At 41.4% G+C, this 19,493-nt stretch overlaps 1 protein-coding gene across 2 annotated transcripts in view; it reads right to left on the bottom strand.

Moving 5' to 3' along the window:
* LRP8 (LDL receptor related protein 8) overlaps nt 1–14,337 on the bottom strand; it is a 58,201-nt gene extending 43,864 nt beyond the window's left edge. The window contains exon 1 of one of the 2 annotated variants that reach the window (XM_082287068.1): nt 14,198–14,337. In XM_082287068.1, the coding sequence (XP_082143194.1) occupies nt 14,198–14,249 (52 nt within the window). In that variant the 5' untranslated portion in view covers nt 14,250–14,337. Of the gene's footprint in view, nt 1–14,191 lie in introns of both variants that reach the window. The other variant, XM_082287067.1, reaches the window with a different exon arrangement.
* Nucleotides 14,338–19,493: the final 5,156 nt, after the last annotated feature.

The following is a 19,493-nucleotide window of genomic DNA, read 5'->3' on the forward strand; positions in this document are numbered from 1 at the left end:
TGGTCAAACTGGGGCATGCTGACAACACCGATTCCCAGGGCCTGGGAGCTCGAACTGTTGCTACCTGACTACATTTGTGAGTGTGTAAATGCCATAACCCTTGTGGCAGCATGCAGAAGCATAGAAATAGTGAAAAAACTATTCCTCCTGCACAAAAAGATAATTAACTTATGGGCGCTGCCTTTAATCTTCTAACATAAATGAAGCAACTCAAAAAAGGCAGATTAGGAAAGGCTACTAAGGAACTATACTGTAAAATGTCAGGAACAGTATTAGCAACTGATACACCTGATAAATAGATTCAATGGAGTGATTTGTTTGATGGTGACTTATGTTTAGAAGTTCCCAGGGGAACAGAAGAGGATTTGCACAGATTTCCCTCCATTGCACTGCATAGTACAGCCCTTATTAACTCCATTCTTGTGTGCTTGTAAGAAGGGCTCCTTTACAACACCATATATTAGGAGTCTTTGATGAGTCTCCAACTCCTCTACCTTGAAACTGGAGGGAGAAAATAAGCTTAGCACACAAAGGGTTCAGCTTGTCTAAAAGAATAGATAGCAGGTACCTCACTTTTGTGCAGATTATCACATTAGTGATTACCACCTCTGACATCAGAGTGAAATAATCAGGAATTCAAAATCCCAGGATTAATCCTAATTACTGAAATAGAGACTCACTGTCAGAGTAACAGTGAGGTAATTTCCACAGGAAAAGTGTGTTCCAAAAGCACAGACACTACAAACAACCTCAAGTAAGAAAATGATTCTCTGGTACTGTGCCAATTTTAACAGGTAATATAAACTGTATTTGAGCACAGTGCAAGGAGGTGAGAGATCTCTAGCAGGCTGGAAAGACAAATGGCATCAGGTTTTAGGTAAGCTCTATGTCTCACAACATGAGCCACCTGCATGGGTCAGGAGGGGTTTCTTTACCCAGGTTCAGAGCTATCCTGGCACACTTGGAATACTGAATACTGTCATAGCCCAGGACAGCAAGCTGGACAGAAAGGACTGCTACTCTTGGGCTTCCAGTGCACCATTTTGTCTCCAATTACTGTTTGCTATGTCTTACTCATCCAGTTCAAAAACCAAAACCACCATCAAACTTGGCTACAAAAAGCATTTCCTTCCCTCAGTCTGACTGGCAGGACTTCAGCTGATTTTATATTCCTGTAAACAGAGCAAATGCTCTTTTGCTGCGATCATCTGAGCACATCTCACCTGATTCATCTCACAGCTTCTCCAGATACTGTTTCCATGGCACATCCGTTCTCTACCTGATGTGCCCAACAGGCCCTGCTGCTGAGAAATAAAGTCCTTAAACTTGAGTCAGCTTGCTTGTTTTGGGTAAATCCAAGTCTAGGTCAATGGCCCATGGTAAAGAGGAGGTCAAGCTGGATGATTACATGATCCTCCTTGGTCTCAAACGGCAGGAAAATTGATACTTTCAGTAGGAATCAGGAAGTTTTTAAATTGCCTTTAAACTATCCCTCATGGTCATACTTCTGAAATTTCAGAATTTACAAAGTAAGATCAGATGTTTAACAGCAATGAGGATATAGGCTGCTGAGCCTCATTAAATTCTATTTTTTTAACCATCTAATGCCTGTAAAACACTGGTTTTTTTACATGGTGACATTCCCCCACTCTCAAGTCTGGTGCAGAGACAAACCATTTTTTAGGAGACCATGACAGGTTATTAGGCATGAGAGAGATGCACATGATACAGTGAGGGCTTTCTGCTCCCAAACAAACTACATTTCCTTACCTGCCATTGCACACATGAGAATTCATTGAAAAGGTCCATCCCCTAAACTTGAGACAAAAGTTGCCTTCCCAGGGGAAACTTAACAGTTCCCCAGATACTGTCAGCAATTCCTCCAGGCCAGTCCTTGGCTTGCCGTGGCCTTTCTGCTCCACCCAGCCCACTCTGAATGATCAGCAGTGCTCTGATGTTAAATGCCTCGAGGCACTGCTTGGTCAGCAATGCACGAATCCTTTAATAAACTTGAATGAGACATAGGACAGCCTGGGATTCCAGCCCTTGTTACCATTTTCCATAGATTCTGGACAACACTAACATACACAATAACCATGACCACAGCACACTTGTGGTGTGACCTGTTGCAGAGCTGAGCACGACTCCACAGGGCAAGGCAGGAACGTGAACAATAGAGCAAGGCTGGTGCAGTCCAACCCCATCTGAGTAAAGCATTATTACACAGTGTGCAGCAGAGCCCATCAGCCACGTGCCACCTCTGAACACCAGTTTCCCATCTTTCCTGACACCACGGCCATATGGTCACGAGAAACATTTACCCAGATTAATCCAGAGAAGAAATGAATACAGCCCTGTAGTGACAGCCCTGCTTAATGACAGTGAAGCACAGCCCTCACTGTTTAGAGGAACAAAAAGGGGATTTTGATAAACTCAAGTCTGAGGCCATCTGCCAACTTTTCCCACTATTTCTACCACTTTGGCTCTTCCATCTTCTTGATGGAAGAGGAAAATTCATAATTCGCCCCAGATTTAAAATGGAGAGTTGTTCAAAACCCTAACATGGTCCCTCCTTGTGAAAGCACCAGACCTTCTTGCCTTTCTCTCTACTCCTCCTCTATACCAGAGCAGAACTTGCTTTCAAGAAGAGTTGTGTCTCTAAGACATTATTCTGGCCACTGAAAACCTCAGTTTCCATATCAGATTTCTTCAGATCACTTTGTACTACTTAAAATTTTATTTTCTCTTCACTGGTGGGTTTCTCTCATCTTAAGGATCAGTTGGTCATGCCCTTAGCTTGGCACAGAGGAAAGAAGATACTAAAAATACCACAGGGAAAATCCTAGACATCAAAGTAAGAAACCAGAACAGCTGAAGAAGAACCTGTTCTTGGCATAAGTAAAGCAGCAGTGTGCACTGCTGATCCCAAACAGTTTCATAATAAACTGACAGTTGACTTTGGTAGTTAGCAAACACCCAGGCCTGCCAGCAAAACCCAGGACCCAAAATTTTCTTTAGAGATAGTTTTCTAATAGAAAAGCTATTAAATATTCCCTTTTGTGAGAGGTATTTTTCATGCTCAATCAAAAGCAAAGGTTAAAAAAAAAATTCAACAATGACATGACTTTGTTTAAGAAGGTCAGAAAAAATACTCTGGTTTTTTTCTACCCAGAACAGAACCTCTTCTTTAAACTCTACTGTTTCTAGAGCTAGTTTGAAAGAGAGTGATGTACAACATTGTCCTGTCAAACCTCCCATCCCACCACTGCCTACATCAGTAATTACCCTGTCAATCTGTGTACATATTGCCAGTTGTAATGCAGTTCAGCCTTCCCTTCCCTTCTGCATTAATAGTAATGGAGGAGGTCGGGGGAGAAAAGGGGGAAAAAAACGAAAAAAGAAAATTATTTTGCCGTTCCTAGAGCCCAGAAATCAAATGGAACTCCAGTCTTTGACATGGTTGAGAGCTGAGCTCTGTTTCTCAACACAGATCCTCTACCTCTGCTTTTATCCAGGGATGCCTACTGTGAAAAACTAAGTCTGGCTATAAACAACCTTTAAAAATCTATCATGATCCACTGTGTTTTCCCTTGATTAGTGATGCGTGATGCTTTCAAGGCAGTTCTGATTCAGGCAAGCCTTAGGAGAATAAAACACCCGAGGGTAACAGCTGACCCAGCACAGACTGGTAGCAAAGTAGCTGGGAATCAGCAAAGTTCAAACACAGACATGCTCTGGGAAGAAAGAAGAGTGTCAAGGAAGAAATGAGAGTCGGGAGGTTACGGCGACACAAGCTGGGCATGAATGGAAGTCAGCTAATTAACTCCAAGAAATGCAACTTCTGAAAGGGAAATTTGTTCCCTGCCCTAGATCAGTGATTCCGGAGCCTTGTGGGCAAACAGAGTTTTGAACAACTTTGAAACTTTCTCATGCAGCCACAGAGCTGACAAATGGATGTGTTGAGCTGCTGAACAGAGCCCTCGGGGCCGGGATGTGGCAGAGGTGGGGAACAGCCTCAGCCTTCCCCCACCCAAACGGGACTCATTACAAGTCTTTTGTCACCTATTTAGGTGTCAGCCGTGTGCCTAATTCCCATTACTTAGTTCTCATGACCTGGGCATCCCATGGGCACACCAGAGCCCACCCTTGATACAAAACCCATCCCTTCCTGGTCTGACTTGGAGGAGACCACAGCAAGAGCTGCCCTCCACAGAAACACAGGTAATAACCACACTCTCCTGATCTGTACCGATCCAATAATGCTTCCTGGTTTATTCCTAGGCTTTGGGTCTAAATACATTGCAGCTTTAACAACATCAACTTTCTTCACTAAAGATTCAGTGATAAAATACTCCAGATTGCAGCACACAATAAATCAATCATCCCTCCCTGTGTGGATTTGTAACTCAGCAGTTTGAAAGCATCTTGGAACAATTTCTGCACAGATACTTTTAGATATGGGACAAATTTACTTTTTATTGAATCAAATGTTATTTGACTGGCTTTGGTTTATAGATAAAAGTGACAGAGTTTTCTAGGCTGCCTTCAAATTGTTGGCACTGTGACCCTGAACTGTTTAAAAAATTAGTTTCTAAAAATAATTCATTCTCTCCTCTGGCAGTATCTCACTTTGTCCAAGCCTACCCGACATAATCACCTTGGTCACCTGTCAAATTCTTATACAAGCAGCTAAGCACAGCACCAGGACAGATTTATCTATTTTTCTTCCTATATATTAATTTCTAGAATGCCCCAAAATATGCATCCCAGAGTGCTCCATTTCTATTACAGCAAATCCAGAAACAAATTCCAGATGGCAGCTTATTTCATACATATTCTAGCCTATTTAGGCACTTGACTTATCCAATTCTTTGGAAGCAAATTAATGCTCAACCCAAAATTAGGTTTTAAAGTACAGTTTAAAAAGTTCACCTGATTGTATCACACAATTAGCAAAAATCAATTACCAGATGCTAGTCTGAACTTGAAGACAGAAAAATTACTCTGTTTTGTTAGTACTGAAATAATGACAAAAATCCCTTAAGCTGGAGAAATTCCTCTGCAAAGGTGAGTCTGTTTCACAGGACCAGTGCACAGACTGGATTTGAGAGTACTGAACAGGTCAAAGCAAACATGCAGGATGATACTGGATGGCCCCAAGGGACAGCTACTCTGGTAAGAGGGGTTTTGTGGGAACAAAAGAGAGCAAAAGCCCTGTAATGATCCGCACAATGCCCATACACTGTACTTGTTTAGCAGCCAAGAAATATGCGGGGCCATCTTCCACCTCCAGTTCTTTCCAGCAAGGCAGCAAGAAAGTACTTGGCCTGTAAATTGAGATGTAAAATAATATGTAGATGTATATATATAAAACTAGCAGATAACAGATATGTAAACTGTATTATATAAATTTCACTGACAGTAAAATTTATATAATCGGGAAATTTATAAAAATTTATATATCAGGAACTGTCAGTTCCTGTCTCTTGCTCTTCCTTAGCACTTAGGCAGTAACTAGGAAATTGTCAGATATTCCAGAACCATCCTGAAGATAAGCATAGCTTGCTATCTGATGAACTCCTAATGAATATACTGTTAATTGCATAACCTTCCTTCAGCACAGGAACTTTTCTGTTCATCAAGGGCATGGATAAAACAGCTTCTTTGCTTTGGAGCATCCTTGTAATTAATAATATATTCTTTGCACTTCTAAATATAGCCCATAATGAGATGCTTTAAAAGATCCAAGCTGCACCTTTCACCAAGGGTTTTTGATCAGAAGGGAAGGAGCCAGAGCTTGTTCAGACAACAGAGGCTGCTGGAACAGCGACTGTCGCTTCCCCAGCCGGAAAGGCTTCAAACGACTTCAAACAGGGCTTGGCAGCAAAACATGCCAAAACACCTTCCTCCACCTAAAACACTGAGTCTTGTTATCTCTGGGCATATTCTGCGCACATGAGAGATGAAAAGAAGTATAGGTATATTAGATATAGATAGCATATATGATGTAGTCTACATAGGTGTATATTAGATAACTTCTACTCGTTAACATTCTACTCATTAACTCCATGAAAACTCTGCCATCAATCACATATCAGGTGATGAGCTACTCCAATGTGCAAAACCTCCCCAGTTATGTTTGCCACCCATGTGACCTGGCACCTCTCAGAGATTTGTCCTGGTTTCCATGTGTTGAGAAAGACAAATCTCCAAGGATCACAGAACAGAAAAAAGTTTCTTGATACCTACACTTTCTCTGAAGACATTTTGAAGAACTTTGTGCTGAGGGTGGCAGAGCACAGCTGCCCAGGGAGGTTATGGAGTCTCCCTCTCTGGAGACATTCCCAACCCACCTGGACATGTTCCTGTGTCACCTGCCCCAGGTGACCCTGCCTTGGCAGGGGCATTGGACTGGATGATCTCCAACCCTGACAAATCTGTGATTCTGTGACCTTCAAATAATGATCCATGCTTGGGGAGAAGAAAGGAGAGTGGTTCTCCCCCACCTGTGGAGTTCCCTTAGTCGAACGACCCAATTTTTGCTCTGAAAATTCCTTCCCAGTGAGCTGGATGGAGTATTCCATGATTCCCAGATGGGAGTTCCCTCCAGTGTCAGAGGTTACTGTGCCTTGCAGCAGCTGGGCCAAATACCTTTGATGCCTTTTGGGACTACCTAAAACCAGAGGCCAGACAAAATTAAGAGAATAAAAAGCGGTCATATTTATTGAAGGGCCTTCAGGTACATTTAGGGCAGATGAAGCACCACCCCAGGGCCTACACCCAAAAATGGACGACAGGTTATGGGTTTTCATACTTTTATATGTTTGGTCCATTTGCATATCAGGGGTTAATCTTCCAATTACAGCTTCAGGTAATGAAGTCATTCTCCCCAAGTTTGCTCCCCCCCAACTCACTGTTGTTTCCGTTTCTCGGGGCCTGAGACAGTCAGGTATCCTTGATTCCCAGGCCTAGAGAGGAATTGTTTTGTCTGACCAAAATGGGAGAACAGTAGCTAACATTGTGTATGGAGTTTAGTGTTATACACTAAAGAATTGCAGGATTACCAATATATGAAAAATATAAAATCTAAAATCCTAAGGCATCACCTTCACCTATAAACTGTGAGTGTCACTGCTGCCTGTGTGCAGTAGCTGAGAGAACCTCCCATGTTTAAAAGCCTCAGGACCATTAAATGCTTGCACAGCAATGGCTGACTTTTTACATCAACACCTCAGTTAAACAACAGCATATCTTTAAGACAGGTACCTATTTTGATTTAAAGACTTCAGTCAGTAAGGATTTCTGTACAAGTGAGTCCACTTTACTTGCGACTACTGTTAAGAGCTGTATCTTATCTGTGTTTCTCTTATCTAGTTTCCTGGATCAGGCTGATCCTTGCTAAGCTAAAGAAACAACTGTGTGATGAAACCTCTTCTCTAAGGAGACAAGTGTAAATTGATAAAGGCAACTCTCAACCCTCTCTTCAATAAATCAAATACCAAATACCCTTCTAATATTTTTCAATTCTCTAATCACGTGAGCCTTGTAAGATTGTTCCCAGCCCCTTGTCTAATAACCTTTCCACTTTATAGCAGCTGCCCACATCTTTTACCACCTCTCAGCCACCTGCTCTTCAACTTGCTTAACATGGCTTCTAATTATGTTGTAAACTACATTTTTCCAACCTTTATGTTTAAGTTAAATCACTAATTACAAAATACACACAACAGCAGTTTATTAACACACACAGTATCTTATTAACAAGGTCATGATTCAGTCAAGGACCACTGAGAAGTGACATGACTCTTGTTATCACTCACATGCTGACACAGATTTTTTTTTTTTTTAATCTTGATGTATTATGTTCCATTATCAGGCTCTCTGTGGCTTTGTCCAAAACTAACAACAGCCTGTTCAGCACACACAGCTTTGGAGCTGAATTGTTATCGTTGTAGCAGTCAGGAACTCCAGGCTTGGGCTGCAGACCTTCTGCAGCAGGTTCTGTACTGTGCTCTGTTTAACCTTTTAAACCACCATAAAAATACAGTTTTTACTAACTTACTTTTACTAACTTCCACCAGTGTTCCAACATCTCTAAAAAACAGCAATGCAAGTTCTAAAAAAAATAAAAATACAGATCAGAAAACTGACTGGCTATGTCTTTCAGTGAGAGTTTGTCAGTACTTCTGCTTTAAAAGCCAAACCTTTAATAGCTGCTGTTGAGTAGCAGGCATGTTATTAAATGTGCAAATGAAACTTCTTCCACTTCCTTCTGAACAGAAATTAGAAATACTTTAGTATTTACTCAATTTCTGCCACTGCAGCTTATAATTTCACTCCCATTGACCAGTATTGTACTATATGGATTTGTTTTTCATACAGCTAAAGAATTCCTTACAATCCTTCATACACCCAGCCACAAAATTCCCATGCTTGCTTCTGGCTTTCCTTATTCAATGAATTTATTATCTAACTCCCCCTTGTACCTAGACTGTAAATCATTTCAACTCTCAATATTACGGATTCTTACACTAATTTCCTACAGAAACAAAGTTTCCATATACAATTAATGCCTCCCCGCAACAATCTGCTTCTCTGCCCTCATAAATACCAAATGCAGAGGCCAAATCAAAGAAAATAACAAAAAGATATGATATCTTGAGGAGAATTCTTATGTATTCAGCAAAAAAATACATGGCAGGGTAGAATGCTCTGACAGAAAAAAAGGCTGCATCAAAAGCCCAGCCTGTACTGGATGTCCATCCATGCATGAAGAAACTGGGTAAACTTTTAATTGGAATGGTTACTCTCTGATGCATCAAAAAGCCAGTCAAGCCCAGGACATAAACGAAAGGGAGTTAGGGATGGAAGAGAAATCAAATTCACAAGTTCTGGTGCTCCTGAAGCATTGGCTAACTCAGTGACTGAACTTACTATGCAGGGATCCCACTCACAGAGCCAAGAGGTGAAAAACTCAGAGAAATACAGTGTAATGTGGTTCTTAAGGGCTGGTACATGATTTTTTAATGCTTTCAGCAGGAAGATATTCTTTCCAACCTAACATAACTAAAAGAAGCAGAATAGATCTCTGAGACCAAGTTCTGTCACCTGCATAGTAGGTAAGATTGCACTTGGTCTAGATAAAGTAATTTTTATGACATTCAGGTTGAAAGTACACCTCATTTCCTATGCAGGTCACCTGTAATTTCCTACACAGCCACCTAAGACTTGAGGGACTCTGATGTCAGAACTTTAAATAACTGCACTCAGAGTGCCCAACCTTTCCAAAACCTTCTCTGACAATGAGACAGAGCTGTCTTTATGTAGGTCTTTCCCACCAGCCAACTGCAGGAGTGAAGACATGCAGAGCTCAAGGGGAAAGGGTCTGGCAGATTGAAGAGCTTTGCCTCAAGACCCAAAGCACCAGCCCAGCCCTGCATCACACCAAAGCCAAGAGTAACCAGCAGCCACCAGCCCTGCCTGCCAACATCAGGGACATGGCACAACTGGCAACCACAGGCACTTCCACCGAAGGCACAAAAGGCAGCTGTGAGGCAGCTCCTCTGCTCTCTGGGCATCTCTGCCATCTTCCCCAAAGAAAACAGATGCCAGGCTGCTAATCTGCTTTAGGAGAGGGAAAGAACAGCCTGGCAGAGATTTTGATCCATGTCACAATTACAGTTCAGTCCTGGAGCAACACACATTTCTCATGATCCCAGGCTGGAATTAATACAAAGGCTGAGCTGAACCAATATAACCTTCAGAATGTGAAGGAAATATTCTCTTGCATTCTCCCTAAAAAGCAACCAGAAGTATGAAAAATGTCTGCATACCTAAGGAGTGCTTCTTTCTGTTAGGTTAAAAAAAATCAAACCCAACAAAAACCACAAACAAAAACTAGAGTAGCCATGTAAAATCATCAAAATAAAATACTCCTTTCCTGATGTTTGAAATAGCACCAATATCCCGACTGACTGCCTGCAGAAGTGTGCTTGTAACAGTGTTCAAATGTATTGATTACTTTAGCATTTTCAACAAAGATAACACTGTGAGGCCACACAAAATACTAAAACCAGCCTACCAGCCACCCTGGCATCCAGATTCCAGCATATCTTTGAAATAGTGCCCGCTCTCAATGACTCAGGTTATACAGAAAAGCAAACACAGATTCTGTGAGCCTGTTCCAGAAGAGGACATGATGTGCTCTTGCTGACTTCCAATCAATAGAACAACATGACTTGGTCAGCCCAGTCTCTCAGCTGACCAAGTCAGTCTCTCCAGATCATAAACTGGTTTTAGCTGACAACCACTGCACTCTACACAATGTGCTGGAGCTCCACATGTAGTAATTGTTTCTTTGAAGACAGATTTGTGCATCCATTGTTGTGTGCACTGGCATGTGTCATCCATGGCTGCCATAACCATGCATTGAACCACCCCTCTTGAGGCTACTGTTCCTCCTCCCCCTCTCAAACCTCTCCACTCTCTCCATCCAGCCAGTTTTGATCTCTGAAGATCTCTAGAGTTTGGCAAAGTGGTTAAGTAATTACAGTACAGAGGAAGTAAGTCAGCACATGTGTGGGTTTGAACTATGAAAATTTTTCATTTGGCTTAGGAGGAGAGAAAATGTGTCTTGAAAGCCAGAAACATCAGCCCTTGTTCTCAAAATATTTGATGAGCAGATAGGGACACATTCACTCCTTCAGGAACATACGCTACACAACAGCTTCCAGTGGCAGCTGCTTTACACTCTGGAAAAAAACACAGCTTTTTCCAAACCAGAACCATAGGATGAATGAAAAAAATCCAAGTGAAGGAGAAGAATATGCAAAATTGTTGTTAGGCTATATAAAATAAAGAATTGACCCCACAGTTCTTAAGTTCCTCCCTGATTTTACATAGTCATTGAATACACTTTTTGCAGGAACCTGAATCCCAGACATGTTTTTCTTTTAATTATTTTACACAATTTTAGAGATTTCTTCTTCATTTATTATGTATAGCAGGGATTACATTTTTATTTAGTTTAAATTGGCCCTTTCTAAACATCATTCTATAGCTTCAAGCTTCTTCCCTTTGAAATGCTTTCACAGTGGTCGTCTCCCTGGTATTTTAGAACTCACCATGACTAACTCCTCATAGCTTCTTAAATATATGCAAAAAGAAAAGGACTCTCATTTATGTTACTAAATGCAGTCACATCACAGACTGTCTCCTAAAACCAACCTTTAAAAACAATAATAAATATTTCATACCATATGCTGAGAATATCATGGGCTCCAATCTCATAAAGAAAACAGAAATACATGGAAATTCCTTGCTCAGTAGTTTGTGGAAAGAAACTGTAATACAGAACTCCGGGGGGTGGATAGAGTTGTTATGCACAAGCACAATGCAACGGCTGCTATTAAATAAACAGAAAATCTTGTGCATTAGGACTCAAACTGTGCTCAGAATTCAGGCCACCACCGATCTGAGGCCACCAGCAGTTTAGATCTGTTACTTCTTCTGGTTTTCATTCCAAATACCATTTCAAAGGACAATTCCTCATTTCAAATAAAACAAGGTATAATGTTTACACCAGCACAGTGTAACAATGAAAGGAAGGAAAAAGAAGAACAATGAAAATTCTCCATTTTCTCCAAAATTCTGATACACACTTCTGCTTAAATACTTCTCTTTAAACCTTCTCAATCAAGATTACCAGCTCACAAAACATAACAAGGAATGGCTCAAGACACACTAAGCAATGGAGCATGACTGGTACTGAGACAACATCATTCTGCAATGATGGGCTGACTTCTCGACAACCCAAAAATCCATGCTCCCAGTCCAACAGCAGCTGGAAGTAACAACAGTGACCTTTAAATTTCAGGACAATAAAATCCAGCTACAGCAGGCAGTAGAATAGCAAGAGGCAAAATCTGAGAGTACATATGGGAGAATGATCTGTGCCTAAAGGCTACACAGATTAAAAACTCCCACTTTTTTTTTTTTTTTTAACTTTCACACGGATGGTTTTGAAGAGGTTGCTTAAGCTCAGTTTTTCTCAGAGCCTGTGCACCTCACTGCTTTCACTGAGTGAAATCTGATATTTCACAATCTGATACTGATGCATGTACACGTTATCAAAGCACAGGCATGGCCAGATGCCCCCCTTCCAGCTACCACTACAGAAGGAAAGTGTGCAAAAGGAATTGCTTCCTAGAATCCATTAATTTAGAGCATTCAGCTTAGAAGCTGCTGCCTACATTGAAGCATCCAAAGGGGTGCATTTAAACACCGACAATATCTTTCAGAAGTCTCAGTCTGGATCCTACAGATATTTCCTGGTGTACTTGTGAACATCTAGGCTTTACTCCTTACCTTCACTTCTTGGAAAACAGCGACTTAAGAAAATATCTTACTAAAGAGTTGTGGATGAAAAATTTAAGTAAGGGATTGTGAAAGAGAAACAGTTAACTTAAAATGTCCCATGTGTTCAATTTTTACTCAGTTAATATAAAAACCTGGCAAGAAATTAGAACAAGAGTACCACAGTTAAGAGCTTTTAATCCAATGGAAAAATCCAATCACAGTTTATAGCCCTATTATTAGCTGGAATCTATCAAAGAGGAATATAATCAGACATACTCCAATCACCCAGTTAGGACAAAGCAGCACCTATGTGAGCAGTCTTGACAAAATGACACCTCTTCTTTTGCAGATGGTGACATTTTTAACTTCAGTCACCCATGGCCCCGTAACAAGGCAGCAGCAGAGCCAAAACAAACCCAGGGTTCTTGACTGCCAGACCTGCAGCTCCAGGACTTTATGGCAAAATGTCCTGCAAGTCCCCTGAGAACCACACACTGATATCTTAATTTTCTACCACTGCCTCAGCATGGAGGGCAGAACCAGGTGTGCTGCACCACTGGCACCAGACTTCTACTTCTCCTACCCCTTCCCCTCGCCCTCGTACCTGAAGTGCTGCTGACTACCCCAAGTGCTGCTCACCCTGCCCTTTGCACAGGGCATCCTCCCATATTTCTTGGTCATGCTTTTCCTTCAAACCCACCTTCAGAGGCTGCCTTTGCCAAACGAACCTTAACTATGTTAATACAATCATCTCTGTGTATGAAGGGTAACACTGAAGCCACGCCTGGCATCAGATGAGGGACCCCTCTGACCTTACTGTAATCTCTGTTCCACTCCTCCTGCTACTCCTCAGTTTCATTGGGCTTCTTGCTTCTCTCAAGACTGTTCCGATACCAAATCCCTCTGCCAGCCCCCTGTAACCTCAGCACAGCCATAAGCTCTGCGCCAGAAGGCAGCTGCACAGCCTGGGCAGAACCCCACTGGCTTCAGCAATGCCCTGCTGCAAACACAATTACTTAATTACACTGCAAACACAATTACTTAATTACAAAGGAAACTAGGACTGCTATTACAGGACCCGTGTTGGATCTGCTTTTCTGAAGCACCTCTTGGTGCTGAAATTACAAATCATGATTAAAATTGGTGGTTTAAGTGCTTGGTGGTTATTGGACAGAAGAACAATTTACAATGGGCTTGTAGTAGAGAAGTTATGTGCAAAAAAGAACTTAAAAATGTGATTTTAAGGGTGACAGTGTTTCTTTGATCCCTTAAAAGCCGTTTAGTTCACTGTCTGGCTTGAATATAACGAATCAGGAACCATTTCTCCAGGTTTCACATCAGATAACAGGTAATTATGGAAACAGAATAGAACTTTAATTATGAGAAAAAACATAGATTGTTCTATTGTGATCTTCCACAGCATTGCTGTTTCTTAGAAGTAAACATATTGTGCAAGCTGGAAAGAAACCATTGATTAAAATAATCAAAAGCCCTACCAGAAGCTTGGACGTCCTTTTCCTTTGTAAAAACCAAAACATTGTATCTGACTAGAGATACAATAGTTGAGGTATTTGACTTACCTCTTCCAAAGCCCACTTTAATTTTTCCTCACAGATTCACTTAATTAAATCTACTATTACAGGGTGGATTTTTTCATTTTGCATACACTATACAAAAGCTTGGTGCACTCTGGGAAATCAAGAGATTAGAAAAATCTTACCAATAGCTTGTTATCTTGATTTCTTCCCAGTCATTTTCAGCTGAAGCAACCTGTCCCTGAAGCATGCCAGCAATCAAATATTTTTTAAAATTAAACAGCAGTAGTTGTACTTACAGGTACCTGATAAGCAGAACAGCTTTTCAGTTCCTCCTCTGAAAAGCTGGAATATCATTAAAACAAGGTCAAAGGTTTCAGAGTCATAGGGAAGAGTCCAGAATTGGAATTACCAAGCATGCCAGGCTATTAATGGAATAGTCACCACCTTTTCCCTGGTTTTTTGTCAGCACAGCGGGTGCTCTGCTGTCCATGCCAGCCCGGGACAGGCACACAAGCACCAATAAACACTTCAGGGGAGATCAGGCCCTGTGGAGGCAGCTCCACTCCTGGAGATACTCAAGTACAAATGAGACCGGGGGTTCCTGTGGCTCCTTCCCTTTCATTCCCTGGCTAACCCTGGCACTGGGAAGAGGGAATGCTCACAGACCACCCGCCAGGCTCCATCAGGAGCAGCTGGTTCCACACAGCCACGAACACACAGCCCCTTCTCGAGGCTCTTGGCTGTGGCTGTGAGTCCAGCATGCCCCTGAGGGGGTCTCCGAGCCTCCGTATCAGCAGCTGCTCTTTCATTTTCCTTCCTCCCAGGCTCACTTTCTTTCTCTTGTTCACAGAGATTATTCCAATTCTAATCAAAACAGGGAGGAAAAAGCCCCACAAAACGCTAGGGGGACAAAACTGTACAAAGGATAAAGGAGCTGAGCAGCATTGAGACGAGACCCATTTGTAAAAGAGATTATGGTCGCAAAAGTGCTCCTTGTCACAAGGGAAAATAAAGGCACAAAAGGTCCTTCAATGAGCAAACATAATGAAACCTGCCAAGATGAGTGATAAAATCACAGAAAGAAAAATCATACAAGTTTCCAGGACACTGCCAGAATTAACTGTAAAACACTTTTTCCTGCTTCCTGATGTCTGTACTTTTAAAAGTAAAATAAAAAGCTTGCCTGAGTACGGTGCAACATTGGTATTTCACCTTGTTTCTGCCAGGACAGTGTCTCCTCTCTGTTCTGCCAAAGGACTGACTATAATAAACAGCATTCAGGACTTCCCAAAACTTCCTGTCGTAAAGGAAAAATGGAGTGCAGTGTCCCAGCCCACGTCAGGCCACCTCCAGCAGCCACAGCAGCTGCAGGGAGGCCATCCCACACCATTTCTGGCAGCACCTGCATGGCCACAGTGAGGAGATCACTGCACCAAGATCCAGGCTCGTACCAAAGAGAGATTTTTTTTTTTCCATACTAAAGTGACAACTCTGAGGTGTTAAAGGTGTTGAGAAGTGAAATGCTGCTCAATGGAACCTACAGCACATGAAGACTTCAGAGCAAAAAAAAGGATTCAGTAGACCAATCTAGATTTAATAAATTCTAGTATGTCCTCATCCTCTTATGTGCAAAAGAAAGTAAGTCTGAAAAGGCTCTGCTACTATTAAATAATTGTGTTTCTTATCTCAGAACGACCATTCCATCTTTTATATATACATACAAAGAAACCCCCACCTGTTTTCTTTTTTAGAGGATAAAACAGGCAGCTTAGATAGCAATTTTAATTGAGTGTGTTCAGGCTGTTGCACAAGAACACTGGTGTGTAGACCTGTGGCTGGAAAGAAAAGACTTTCCCTTACCACCTACACCTTGACTTCATTACAAATATCCCTGCTGGTTCTCACAACTCAGCTCCAAGTTTGACACTTGCAACATGTCTAGAGGCAGGAATTGTGAAGCAGCAACATAAATTCCAGTGGAATTCAGTATGTTAATTGCTATTTCTCAGTCACAATCCACACAGGGCTGATATACCTGGTGAAATACTTGAATGACCTCTTGTTCTTTTCTGTGTGTGTATATGTGCATTTCTCAATACACATGTATCATTTTACACACATGAAAGCACACACAGTGGCTAGAAATGAAATCACTGATTGTCAAACACACTACCTTTGTTAATAATCCCTGTACAGGAAAAAAAAAAAAGAGACAAGTGTTTGCAGCCTCTGCCGTAACAGAGAATTCACATTCTCACACAAGTTACAGAGCTCCAGTGACAGGGTAAGACGATGACCTTGCAGCATAGGCCAGAAAAAGGGTGCAATAATTGGCATGAGCCCAACGTGTGCTCTAACGAAGCTACTCAGTTCTCTGCATTTTAATGCAAAGGATTTGTAATGTGCTTTAGTATGTCAGAACATAAGTCAAAAAGGGTCACTTCAAATACAGTCATGAATATAGTGTCCCTAGAAAGGAGGCTGTAGTTACTGCTAAAACCAAGCCTTGGTTAAGGCTCTCACTGCACCCCACAAAGGCACAGGGAGGATCCACACCATCCTCACACAAGCAGGCAGTGCTGGCTGTGACCCTCACCCCAGAGCACAATCTCACTGAAAGCATTGTAGGCATTAAAAATCTCCAGTGCAAGGCTTAAATTACAGAAATCATCTACCAAAGCATTCAGAGACTGCATATTAAACCAGTCTTAATCATGATCCTAATCCTAAAGGAAGCAGGATGGAATGTCATGAGACCCTTATTAAAACCACAAAAGATTTCAGTGGGAGTTTGTCCTGAATGAAAACAGGATCCTACAACTGTAGGAATGTAGGAAAGAGAGGAAAAACACCCATAAAAGAAAATGTGGTAGAACAAGGAAACACAACTTCAACATACAATTCATGATAATACTAAAATGCAGAAGGCATTTTAATGTCAATAACGTTAAGATAAAGACATTTGATATTCACTTATTTTCCTCACACCATAATTCACCCATTTAAAAAAGGAGAAAAGGTTTGCTGTCTGTGCTCTTGTACTGCCATACTACTTCATCCAGTTAAAACATTTCAATTTTCAAATTATGTTTTGCCTTTGATTCCCAGAAATTATTTCCTTTCCACATCAGCCATCATAGTTAAACAACTGTGATTCCTGGATCCTTCCCTCAATAAACAAACAAAAATATAAATCTAAAAATCAGGTAATCTGAATTTCAGAAAGCAAGTAGCAAGAAAATGGGGAAAAAAAAGCACTAAGCAATGAAAAGCTACTTGAGATTTCTGAAAACCTTTAAAGTTTTTAGTAGTTCAATATTTATAGCCTGTTAAATAATTACACATACAAGAGCTTCTCACACTGAGCTTTCATTTTCCTGTTATTCTCTCCTATTGAAATAACTGCAAGATTAATTGTAGCCATAAAAAGGCAGTATCCAACTCTTTTATGACCACTCCTGTCTATGAACTGCACGAACACGTTACACCAATAGGGAAAATGTTTAAATGCTGGTGTTTAAACTTTGTAGCCATCAACAAGCGAAAGCTCAAAATTAATCTGGGGGATGGAAACACTGCAAATGTCCAAGCAGACAATGCTACATGAAAAAGTGACTCCCCCACAAGATAACACTGCTCAAGAATGGAACAGTACAAACATCAGAACAGACCTAGAAGGTTTTTTCGATTGGTTTTCCTACAGAACTCGGTCAGCCCTCTGCAAAGGTCACTGCTGAGACTTAAGCTCTAAACACATTCCCTTAAAGGAAAAACACATTTTGTATAGGTATTACTTAAAACTTTTCAGCACTGTTAGAATTGGAGCACAATCATTACAAATCCTAAATTCATTTACATCTTTAGGTAAGTAAAATGCTGAGATCACCACAGCCATGTAATCATCAAAAAGGAGATGTAATTCACTGCCCACGAGCCACAGACAAAGTTATCCCACTACTGGGGATAAACTGCTCGGCTTTGAGTTCGCTGAATTTCCTTTGATGTAAGAAGAACAATTTCACACTTCAAGAAAAGGAACAGGATGCCAGAAAAACTGGATTTGATTCCTTACTTTGTCAAAGACTTCTCATGTTAGTCCCCGCAGTTTTGTGTCCTTTGGGATATTGACGTTGACTTGGGGTTGCTCAGTCAGGACACACCTGGAGGCATTCCAGGCAGGTGCAGTGGTTATGGATCTGGAGGCACTTGGGAAGCACTGGGCTGAGATGGGATGGTTCAGTCAGGGGTAAAGGCACATTTGTGAGAATTAGAAGAATCATATACACTTCGAATAAAAGGGACTGTAAGCCACTATGCCCAGGCAACTACTGGTCTGCTGACTGACCTCAAAAAGTCTTGTTCATCTCTACTGTTAAACATTCCCATGGAAAAGGAATTCTCAGGAGCGTGGAACCCTCTGCAAAGCAGACCTGGAAGCCAAGTGGCATCCTAAAACCAGTGAAATGAATTAATGTTTAAGTTATATTTTGGATGTGATAAAGCTTTAACAGAGGTGAGTGAACAAAGCAAAAACTGTATCCTGATTACAGAATCGCATCATTGCCAATTATCTGACAAAATAATCTGAAATGAGAGACTACAAACAAGGAGAGGTTGAGGGACCAGCACTTGTTTGGCCAACTAAAGAGAAAGCTAAAGGAAGACATCATTGCTGCCTTCAACTACAGAATGGGAGGGAATAGTGAAGATGGAGCCAGACTATTCTCAGAGGTGCAGAGTGACAGAATGGGAGGTGACAGACATGTGCTGCAACAAAGGAGTCTGTCAAGATGAAGGGATTTTTTCATTAATAAGGGTGGTCAAACATAAGGACAGGGGTCCACTTTAAGCAGGATATTGGACTAGATGACCCCAGAGGTCACAAATTATGAACCTCTGTCTTAAATTATTCCATGACTTCATGGAGAGATGATCATGGCTGTTTTCATTTTATTCTGTCTCAATAAATTTGATCACATTGACAAATCAAAGCTTTCATCACTAGCCCTACAAACCAGTCTGGGCACCTGGAAAATGAGACTGCCACTTTCGCGCCTTGTCTCTGGGAGGATCCTGTGGCTCTAGAAGTGTTTCCACACCCAGTGCCTTGTCCTATATTTGCTTTACAGATGGGGTCCTCAGCTGCTGCAAGTCAGCAGTGCTCCCAAAGGCCCAGCAGGGACAGTGACAGGGCAACAGTGCTGTATTTTATGCTGGCTGTAGCCAGTTAGTGCAGTGGGAGTGTTGTTAAAATGCACACCTGTACATCTGGCATTAACACCACCGTATTCAATTCCCTGAATGATCTCTAACAAATTATTCCAACAGAATAGTCCTTAATTTACATGTTCCACTGCATTTGCAACCCCCCAGCATCTTATCACATTTATACCCACAGATCTGCTCTTAACCTTGGGGGAAAAAAAAGTAAAAAAAAAAAAGCTTTATGTTACTGCCCCAGGTCCTCAAACTGGGTATGTGGCTGTGCCTGGCTGATCTGGCCTAGTTTTTTCTTTTGCTACTTGAATTCAATGGCCCAGTGTATGTGATGCCCTCAAAGAGACACTCCACCCTTCTCCAGGAAAAATTCTCCAAGGG

The sequence above is a fragment of the Coloeus monedula genome (assembly GCF_965178545.1).
Source record: "Coloeus monedula genome assembly, chromosome: 9".
NCBI classification, from domain to species: Eukaryota; Metazoa; Chordata; class Aves; order Passeriformes; family Corvidae; genus Coloeus; species Coloeus monedula.